The sequence below is a fragment of the Gossypium hirsutum genome, chromosome A05 (assembly GCF_007990345.1).
Source record: "Gossypium hirsutum isolate 1008001.06 chromosome A05, Gossypium_hirsutum_v2.1, whole genome shotgun sequence".
NCBI classification, from domain to species: domain Eukaryota; kingdom Viridiplantae; phylum Streptophyta; class Magnoliopsida; order Malvales; family Malvaceae; genus Gossypium; species Gossypium hirsutum.
The window spans coordinates 59031654-59043260 of record NC_053428.1 but is presented as its reverse complement, the minus strand read 5'-3'; the positions used below and the strand labels follow the sequence as shown (position 1 = coordinate 59043260).

General features: G+C 34.7%; 1 protein-coding gene across 1 annotated transcript; it reads left to right on the top strand.

The window, feature by feature from the left end:
- The first annotated feature begins 3771 nt into the window (after nt 1–3771).
- Nucleotides 3772–7267, top strand: LOC107948923 (cyclin-dependent kinase inhibitor 5). The gene is made up of 3 exons (XM_016883588.2): nt 3772–4452; nt 6447–6650; nt 6730–7267. The coding sequence occupies exons 1-3, from the start codon at nt 3977–3979 to the stop codon at nt 6797–6799; spliced, it is 750 nt and encodes a 249-aa protein (XP_016739077.1). The 5' UTR covers nt 3772–3976; the 3' UTR covers nt 6800–7267.
- The last annotated feature ends 4340 nt before the right edge of the window (nt 7268–11607 follow it).

The following is an 11607-nucleotide window of genomic DNA, read 5'->3' as shown; positions in this document are numbered from 1 at the left end:
CCGATCAAAGCTCGAAAGGTTAAACAATTGAGTAACAAAAGCATAGCTCTAGTAAAAGTTTTGTGGCGATGACACGGGGTCAAAGAGGCTACGTGGGAACCCAAGGAAGCTATGAGAAAATAGTACCCTAACCTCTTTTCTGGTAAGATTTTCAGGGATGAAAATCCCTGAATGGGGGAGAGTTGTAACAGCCCGTTTTTGGGTCAAATCAGAAACAGTGGCTTTGAGGCCACAAATCTAAAGTAGAAATATTTATTTTATTGTTTCTTTAAGGACTACAGTATGATAGAATAATTGTATGAAAATTTTGTTAAGAAATTTTATCGATTGAGTGCCCAATTTGACTATAATGACTAAATTACAATAGGTGCAAAACTTGAATTCTATAAGTTAAAGGTATCTAATTGTTATGAACTTTTAATTGGAGATTTTTAAATGGTAATTAGACTATTATACTTCTTAATGGACAAAAATGGACATGGAGTAGGTAAAAATTTCAAAGTTTAAGTTAAGGGTACTTTGGTAATCTAGTAATAAAGAAAAAATAAGTAAAAATAAAAGTGTCCATCTTCTGAAATTAGTCCCCCCATAGCCAAATTTGAAGAAGAAGACATGGCCAGGGTTTTGGCCACTTTTAAGCTCGATTGCAAGTCCATTCTTGCCCTATTTGTAATGATTTTTATGTTTTTAAAGTTATCTTAACCTAATATAACCTTTCCAAGCACTAATTTGAAGAAGGATTAAAGTCTAAAATTTGTCCCATGATGAATATATGAGTATTTTGATGTTTAATGGTAGAAAATTTATGTTTGATGTTAGATAAACAACATTTACAAAGTGATTTTCGATAAAAAAAGTTAAATAGGGACTAATTTGTAAAAGTCTATAAAATGAGTAGAAAAGTGTGAATAAATGAACAATGTGGGCTATTATGAGTATAAATAATATTCGGCTAGTCTTGGGTTGTGAATAAATTGAAAGAAATTCATTTTACGAGCCTAGGGACTAAATTGTAAAATGTTGAAAAGTTAGGGGCAAAAATGTAAATTTTTTCATAATGTGTTTTTGGGCTGAATTGAATAATGTGATGATTAAATAAGTTAAATGTGGTATTATAGATCAAGAAACGAAGTTCGGGTCTAGATTAGGGGAAAAACAAAGTAATTGACGAATGGATCCCTTTGGCCATTTTTGTAACCGAGGTAAGTTTGTATGTTAAATAAGCTTTATTCTAATTGTATTTTAATTGCTTTAATACCTCATGAATTGTGTAAATGACTTTACAGACACGTTCAACAATGTTTTGGCAAGCGAGAAATCCCAATCGAACCTTAGGAATAGATTAGGATACAAGTAGCATGTCACTAGGGTTTTATGCTATGTGATCCGGTTCCTGGTCCTGTACGTCCTACCAGTGGCTGAGTATACTGGCATATGTTGCGATTATTTGATAGGTTGTGTGAACAGCACCAAGTAGCTACGTCTTGACTGACAGCTTGTGTGAGTAGGCCAGTTAATGGCTCGAGAGCGAGCATATATGTGATATGAGATAGAGGTAGTAATGGCTACATATGTGGTACCTTGTGTGCAAGGTTTCCCGAGTATCTGATATTATTATTCCAAGTGGTTCATTGGGTATGACAAAGATAAGAATGAGTATGAAACCATTATGAGTGGTATAGGTATATGCACAAAACTTATGATTATTAAATTGGAAAAATGATGAACTCAAGGTAAGTTGTGATGGAATGAATTATGATCATGAGAATATGGTAAAACATATTAACTTAAGTTATAGTAATTGCATGTTAATGTATGGTAAAGTTAGCTTATTTCTTTCATACGACTTACTAAGCTATATGGCTTACTCCATTTTATTTTCCATGTTTTATAGTGTCATTAAGCTAGCTCAGGTTGGAGATTATCGGAGTTCGCATCACACTATCAAACTGTTATTTTGGGTACCGATGATTTTAAATGTTTTGAGAATATGGCATATATAGGAACTTGGTCATTTGGTTATATGTGTCATCATGATTTGGCCAAATGTATTGGCTTGTAATAATCATAGGCTTGTTTTGGTATTTGGCCATATAACTTGGCTCATTTTGGTTGAATTGGCTGGAAGCTTATATATAGATATATGCATGCATGTGCAATTATCTCTTGTGTGATGTGGTTTATAATTGCTTGGTAAATGGTTGAATGTGGTTTAATGGTTTTGTTGTTGAATGGTTAAGACTGGCTCATTGGTATGCTAGCAAAACTAAGTAATATCATGCATGTTATTGGTAGCCATATTGGAACTTGTAGAATGTGAGTCTGGTATGATTTGGTTTGGCAAAATATGATGTTGTAAATATGTTGAGTGTGGATAATGAAATGACATGATTTGGCCTTGTTTGTGGATGTTTTGGTTGCCTAAATATGCCATGGTTGTGCCAATAAGATTGTGGGTGTTTATGTGCAAATGAGGGTGACAAATGGCTTGGTAAATAGCCTTTATTTTGTCCACACGGGTAGACACACAGGCGTGTGCCTAGACCGTGTGTGACACATGGTCTGCCCCATGAGCGTGTGTTTCGGCCATGTGTCCCCTGCACCTTAATTTTGAGAAACAGAATGCTTAGAGTTGAGCACACGGGCAAAGACACGAGCGTGTGTCTCAGCCGTGTGAAGGACACTGCCTCAAGCATGGGCATGTGTCCCAACTGTGTGAAGTGTGCACCTATTTTATGAAAATTTAATTCACCACATGGCTTAGCACACGAGTATGTGACTTGGCCGTGTGACCTCAATTTGTTCATGCCTTAAAAATCAGAGAGCTACACGGGTTAGGGACACGGACGTGTTTGACCACACAGCCTGCCCACACGGGCGTGTCCCAAACCACACGGGCGTGTGACCCTTGTTCATAGCAAAAAATTTATAAGTTTTGTAAAATTTTCCTAAGTTCTCGGTTTAGTCCCGAACCACTTCCAAAGCATGTTTTGGGCCTTGTAGGCTCGTAATAGGGACTTTACGATTGAATACAAATGATTTTAATTCGGATGCAAATTTATGACTCGATTTGTATGTTTGCTTGCTTTGTAAGATCGGTAATGCCTCGTATCTGTTCCAGCATTGAATAAGGATAAGGGGTGTTACAGAAATTTCCTGTAAAAACTTTACATCTTACTGTCAAAGATATTGAAAATCATTAAGGATAAATTTGATCACCGATAAAAGAAACTATCAGTTTCAAAAAGATCGTGCTGATAACGTGTTATAATTAAAGAAAGATTGAGAGAATAAAGAACAAAGAAAATATGAAAGTAATAGAGGATATACTTTATTGATCAAAAGGGATGATTATAATGCTTCATCAGAGTCTCTATTTATAAGCATAACAATTTTTAATTGGTTATATTTTTCTAAATACACGTAGCAGTTTAATTAATGGTTAAACTAATAGAGGTATTTATTTAAGGAAAAAATAGTTGAAGTAAAATTTGTTATAAAAAAACAGGTACAAAAATGAAAAAATGAAGAAAATAATTTATGTATTAATTTATAAGTTAAGTTTTTTTTAATATATTTAATAGTTTCAATAGAAGTAGTAATTTGAAAAAGAAAAATATGTATCACTTATAAAAAAACTATTTAAAATGATAAAAATGGTATAATTTAAATATTAATTTGTAGGTTAAGGATTTTAAAAAATTTTGGACCCATGATGATGTAAATCGTAAATTGTTTTAGAAGAAAATGCAAAATATCACGCGATACACGAAACTAGATAAACTCAAAGCGGTCAATATTCCCCCACCTGAGAAACCTTCCTTTTTTTCTCCTAAACAAACAACTGTTAACCCCAAATTTATTTTCTTTTATTTTCCTTTCCATTCGTTTCTTCTAATTCTCCTCTCTTTCTCATGAGACTCTGAAAGCTTCCTTTCTTCCAAAACCCAAAACCCTTTTCAAATTCAAACCCAAAATGGGAAAGTACATTAGGAAGGCCAAAACGACAATGGAAGTTGCCGTAATGGACGTCTCGCAGTCTTCCTTTGGAGTTCGAACCAGGGCCAAAACCCTTGCGCTTCAACGCCTACAGAAATTCTCCACTTCTCCAGAAACGGCCGGTGCATCTCCGACTCCGGATTTCAGAGACGGCTCCTATCTCCAACTCCGAAGTCGGCGGCTAGAAAAGCCGCCGGTTGTATTGCGTCACCATGATTCGAAGAGGCTAAAGCAGCAGGTTATTAAGGACGGCTGTGGGGAAAACCCTAGCCTTAATTCGAATTTTCGGGTTCGGTTGGTTAAGGATGATGGCGTTGAAAGAGAAGAATTTGTGCAAGAGACTAATGGGAATGATAATATTATTAACATTGTTATTAACAATGAGAGCGAGGATTTTGGTGGTATTGAAGCTTCCTTCGGAGAAAATCTTTCGGACATTGAAGCGAGAGAAAGGTTGGTTCTTTCTTTTCTTCCTTAAAATCTCTTTCTTTCTCTCTCTCTCTCTCTCTAAGGAAAATGATGCAGAAGTTTTATATGGAAAACACTTTTTTTGTGTGTGTAAAAATACAAACTTTTACGTCAATTGAGTTCTTCTATTTTTTAGGAATAATTATAAAATATTTGGACATATATTTCTTGTAATTATTTTATTATTTCACGCACTTGAACCCTTTGAATCAACAACCAAAACAGGGGAGGAAAAACCTTAATTACTGTTGGGATTCTGCTACATGACATGCTAGTTTGTTAATGGGATTTGCTTTAATCTCTTCATCTTCTATATGATTATATATATCTTTTTGGTTGAAAGAATGGATTAAATCTCACTTTTAATAGAATTATACTCCAGGTTTTTGTGAGTAATTCCAGGCGCTTTTTGTTGAATTTTGATAAAAAAGAAAAATTCGTTTTACCTTTGGATTCAAAATTTAGTATTTGCTGTGCCTTCTCTTCGGCTTTTTCCAGGTGGAGGCTTTTTATTTATTTATTTTTGTTGGTTGGCTTTTCATCTGTTTCTTCAGTCATCTCATGGAGAGAAATTAATCAGTCAAGCTTATGTCCTTAATGGTCACATGCAGAAGTTAACTATTATTGATTGTTTGAAGTTTTGGTTAATTCTGAATTTTAATATTTTATTCTTGGTGGAAAAAAGAACCACATTATGACAGAAAGCATCGTTTCTGAAATAAAACAATGGTACTACCAGCCTTCCATTGCCATTAATAACTTATTCTGTTTTCATGTCTGGCACAACCTCCATTTCTCCCTTTAATTTTGGCCTTTTTTTATGCTTTTGAAACTTGGGTTTTGTCCAATTATGTGTTCATATAAATAAAAAATATATACATATATATATATCCTACTCTCTAGGTTCTGTTGTTTAGGGTACTTTTTAGGCATGTTTATTGATGCATTATTCTAATTGAAAGAAACAAAACTCTTTGGTATTTTCCACATGGTGACTTTTTTTCCGGATAAAATATTTACAACGCTGTATGTTTTTGTGAGCATAGGATATTCTGACAAGAATTGTTAAGGTAATGTATCAAATTAGCAGAAAATCTGTCACCGTTGTTTTTTTACATATAAACACAGTTTATCTCTCTTTGCTTGATAGTTGATATCCTCTAATTTTTCATTTTACCTTTTTTACTATTTTCTTGGTTAAGCCAAATTACTGTGATAAATTTTATCTTCACTCCAAAAAAGGGCTCTGTCAGCTTCATTTGTCCTTAGTAGAAATAATTGTAAAACGTCTTTTTATGATTTTATTTGTGTCTATGGAACTCCATGTATTTGTTGAGTCCCTTTTGCTGAAATATTTGAGATTGAAGCAGTTGTACACCGAGGAACCGTTTTGCTTTAGTATTTTTGGTTGTTATACCTCAAATAATTGGTACTGCCTGGTTCTATGTTCTATGTTACTTAGACTCGACTGTTAGCGTCAGATATAGGTATGTGTCCGGAACAAGTATACTAGATTTTTCTAAGTTTTCCATGTATATAAGGTACTTCGGGCTATATCCCATACCAATGTGTCAGACACAGGTATTTCAAGGAAACTGAAGAACCCAAGCAACATAGGTCTGGATTTCCACTCAATGTTGTTTGGGGTTAGATGTAAAGCAAAATAAAAAGAGCATTTAATTTCTTTCTGTTTTTTCTTTTTTCTGCATCCTTTGATTGAGTGTTTGCTTTTAGATTTAGTTACTTTCCAATCTATTATTTAGTTGCTTTTAGATTTAGTGTCAGTTAATTTTTCTTGAATTAATTTTGCCTGACATTTTTAAAATGGGTATGAGATTACAACCTTCGAAGGACCCTCAAAATATGTGGAAACGCTTTTAAAAAATTGAACATACCCTTTTTATATACATATCACATCTGACGTACATAAGTCTGAGTAACAAAGGTTTCATTAACTAATAGCGATTATTCCTGTGCAGGGGCACTAGAGAATCAACTCCTTGCAACTTGATAAGGGACCCAGAGAGTATAAGAACCCCTGGTTCTACTACTAGGCCTACCAGCTCAGCAGAGACTAATCAGAGAGTACATAATTCAATGCGAGGACATATCCCGACAGCACATGAAATGGATGAATTCATTTCCATCGCAGAAGAAGAGCAGCAAAGACTATTCATTGAGAAGTATACACTATTCATTCTTGCACATCTCTTTGCTATTACAGTGGTTAAGATCTGATAAAAGATGTGGATTTATTTGCAGGTACAACTTTGACCCCGTGAAGGATAAGCCACTTCCTGGACCATATGAATGGGAGAAACTGAACCCGTAGACAACATTCTTGTTACATTGGGACTTTTTTTCCTGCCAATTCTTACTTGATCTCAAAGTTTAGGTACTCTCAACTAGCAGGAATTGGTCTTTAGCTGTAAAGGTGATGGTGTTAATTTCCATTTTCCATCATCATTAATTCACTTTGTAAAGAAAGAATTTAGACTTAAAATGAAAAAAAAAATTGTAGACTAATGGTCTGTAACATAACAGAGGTAATGAGTTACTCAAAAATTACAAATCAAGTCCTTTGTCTAACAGATCATCTGGGAAGAAGGGAAGGGAATGAAGGCTTAGATTTAGAGAATTTAGGAAGTGTAGGTTCGGTCAATTGGGTCAGTTGATGTGGTATAGAATGTCTCTTTCTTTTTTTCTTTTGTACTGTATTTACCTTGTTTGTCCATACTTGTAGTGATGGAACTATGAAAAGCTTTTTGGATTAAACATGATCCCTTACCTTCTCTTTTTCTTTTCCCGCGTCTTTTCCTATGATCTCCACAGTTAAGTTTTGGCCTTCGTTCTTTTAAATACTAAGGAGGTTATGGATGCTGGAAATCAATTATGTTATTGGTTTTTTTTTTTTGGCCTTTTCTTTCTCCCTGTGAGAATGAATTTTGATGATAATTTCATTAACTTACAAAATGTTGATGTTGATGAAGATGATAAGGATAATAACACATACCATCACTATGGTTATGAATTCATATTTGTTTCATTGAGTCATGACTGGCGCTCCGACTTTTCATGATCCAAGCAGATATAAATATCTTTAAAGTATATAAAAAATGTTCAATATTCTTAGGATGGCACAATCACCAATTAGTTTATCATTTAAGTTATTGAACTATTTAATTGTTATCATAAGTTACTGGTCCGTTTAGTCACTATTTGTCATAGGGTATATTACACTCTTCACTCAATTTTACAGAAGCAATAAATTAGTCAATGAGCTATCCAAAAGTTGTGCAATGATATTTTGGAACCTTTTTTACAGTTGTATTCTAGTAATATTGCCACCGTTTAGCCTCCTCTTCCAATGAAGAAACACATTAAATCAAAATTTATCTCTTTATTTTATAGTTTAATTCACTTTGAAGTGGCCTAAAACTCTTCACTTATTTAAAATTAAAGCCCTAGTAAAGAAGCTCTTCAATCTCCATCCACGGTTGTCGGATGGTCACTTAACTTGTGATAGCCCTAAATTGACCCTAGCCGGAAAGCGGTTTTGGGACCGCTAAACCGAATCACCGAAGTATTTGAATATAACATTTATTGTCTAAAATATGTGGATATGAATGTGTGAAAGTTTTAAGCTTCGATTTAGTTGATTGCATGTGAATTTAGTTAATAGGACTTAGGTGTGATACTTTTGAAATGTGATAGGTTAATCTATAAGGATCTAATAGTGCATGATGTCAAAAAAGAGGGTACTTGCATGTCAAATTAGCCAAATCTTGGATAGTGGCCGGCCATGGTATGGGCTATTAATGGTAATATGTATTTTTCTATTAACATTTTTTTTTGTTACAAAATAAAATAATGAATTAAGAATAACAAAACATGAGGTGAGTGGGAGGAGAAACCAAAGTTGTTTCATCCTTGCTACTCCATTGCCGTGACTTGAGGGAGGAAGAAGAAAAGAATTCTCTTGCTTCATGTTCGGTTGGTTGATGATTAGGAAGAGTTATGTTTGATGTTATTCCATGAAATTCATGCATATTTTTAGTTGTTAGTTTGAATTCTACCTAGCCATGGTTTAAATCTTTCCTATTTGATGGAGATGATACTCGGCCATGGATGTTGTCTTTCTTGGTTGGTGTTTGATGTTGTGTTGATGAGGTATGAAGATGATAGAGTTTGAGTGCTTAATAAAAAGGATTGGATGTGAGTGTGTGTGAGAATTTGAAAAGGATGAGTCTTAGCAACTTCATGAAGGGTTCGACCATGGTGCTAAAATGTTGTATTGTGTTTAAACTTAGAATTTTTAGTTATATGGTTAGTATAGGTATGGATAACCGAATATGAGAGCATGAATAGATGAAGAGTTTTGTAATTATAAAAAAAATGGGTTAATTGATATGTGGTAAATGTTAAGTGTTAAATGAAATGGAAATGATATCATATTGGAATATGTATACTCGACCACATGAACGAATACATAGATTGGTGTTGCATATATTCGGCTATAGGTAAGCATATTGATGATTATATCTTGACTTAGATAATCGGCTAAAGGAGAATATTAGCTAATATGTTGAATTTGATTCATGATTTCATATATATGACTCTAATGTCTAACATATATATGGGCTAAGTACCTTGAATTTCTCTTGATGTTCAAGATGATTAAATCAATTTATTTGTTAAATTAAGCTCAAGAGCAAAGGGGAACTAAATCCGATAAAGGAAAGGAAAAAGTAATTGAATAGCTGTTGAAGTCGTTCGACAACATCCGAGGTAAGTTTTCGAGTAATGGAACTTAGTTTATGATTTGATTAAGTCATGACATATAGCATAACAAATAAACGAAGATATAATGATTCTACTTGAATTATATATTGAGGTGATTAGTTTATACTTATGACGGGTAGCCGAATACGTATAGAGATCATGTTATAAAGCAGATCAAAATCATGCTCTTTGTATGTGGCTATTAAGCCGAAAATGGTAATGGTTGATAAGTGTCTTGTGTTTGAATTCTAGTTATGAAAATGAAATATAGATGTCTCATGATTTATTGATATATGTGCATGATTATTCGGATGATATCCGGGCTAAGTCCCGAAGTCATTTGTGCTAGTGACCATATCCGGGCTAAGTCCCGAAGGCATTTGTGCTAGTGACTATATCCGGGAGAAGTCCCGAAGGCATTTGTGCGAGTAGTTGCTATACCCGGGCTAAGTCCCGAAGGTATTTGTGCTAGTGACTATATCCGGGCTAAGACCCGAAGGCATGTGTGCGAGTTGCTATATCCGGCTAAATCTCGAAGGTATTTGGGTTTGGAAGTGAGCGATCTCGCTGTAATAATTTCAAATAATACACTCATGAAATCCAAACGATAAGGTATGTTTCATATATGCATCGGAAAGGTTGATTCCTTTTAAATAGTATTCGCTCAATTGATTAACGAACTTCCGGCCTCTAGTTAGGGTTGATTCCCTGTGTATGAATATAATGGTTGAAGCGTGAAGTAAGTATGATTTTGAGGACATGCATATATGCAATTATTCATTTAGTCATATGAACGCTATACTTTGGTCGTAAATAATTTCATTACTCAAACTTACTAAGCATTAAATGCTTATTCTGTTTCTTTAATTCTCTATTTTATAGATTTTGTTCGTCAGCTATCGGACTCGGGATTGTCAAAGTCGAAGTCGTCCGCACTATCTAAACCCTTTTGGTACCTTTTTTTTTTAGTTGAACTTCGATAGTGGCATGTATGGGACTGACCTTTGTTGTTAATTAAGTACCTTTTGGTAATGTATATATATTCGGATGGCCATGCGAAAATGGCTTATATATTTTGAGCGTAGCGTTATAATCATTTTGTGTATATATATATGGTTATTGAGAGGTGTGGAAATGCTTGGCAATGATTAGCCATTGGAATGGTTAATTGCGATCATATTTGGTGCTATGTATGTCAAATGGCTAGTTGAATCATGGAAACTATGAAATAGGTGAGATTTACCTTAAAGTAGATGCTGACAGCAGCAGTGGTGTGAGTTTGAAAAATCACTGAAAATAGTAAGAATGTAATTAAATAATTAATAAATTATGTAATCGAATCTTGATGAGTCTATTTTCATTTGGAAGAAACGAAACGACCATATGAGCCGTATTTTATGAGATGTTTATGTTTTTGTGAAATAGGGCCAGAGCGATTTCTGGATCCCCTGTTCTGACTTTGGAAATTCACCATAAATTAACCAGAGATAATTAGAAGTCATGCTTTATATGTACAGATTCCTTTCTGAGTCTAGTTTCACTAGAAACAAACGGCATAAGTATTGAAGCCTTGTACAGGGAGATATCTAAGTCGTAATGCATGAAGGTCAGAGTAGTCGAACCCAGAATCAGGGGAGACTTTAACTAATAAACTGTACTAATTGGCCGGACCAAAAATTCTAGAAAATTTTTTTTTGATGGACATATGAGTCTAGTTTCAGGAAAAATTTACGGAATCGGTTTTCGAGTTTTGGAACTCGAGATATGATTTTTAAAGTAACTGTGATGCAGTTAGCCAGCTTGTCTGGAAATTTTAAAATGAACTGTGTAAGTAAATGAATTAAATCCGTTAACACCTCGTGTTCGACTCCGGAAACAGTCTCGGGTACGGGGCGTTACAATTTTATTGGTATCAGAGCTACGGTTTAGTCGATTCTAGGACTACCGTACTACGTTCGAGTCTAGCTATACATGCCATTATGTGTTTATTTGATAGTGTGGAGATTTCTGACAGTTAAAAATGTGCTTATTTATAGTAATGGATCCCGATCCCAAGCGAGCGGTAGCTGATGATCTTGAGAGTGTAGCGCCTGCTCCCGCACAAGGGACAGCGCCGGGGGACTCTCAACATATTGCTAGTAATCAGAATGATGAAGCTAGACAGGCTTTTTATAGCGTGATGAACGATTGGTTCAATCAGTATATTCGAACTAATACGGCTGTTCCACAACCTCCATTCCTGACTAATACAGCCCCCACACCTGCGATACCTCCGGTAACTGACCAGATGAGGTTAAATAAGCCCCCAGTTGACAGAATCCAAAAACACAGGGCTACTGAATTTAAAGCTACAGATAG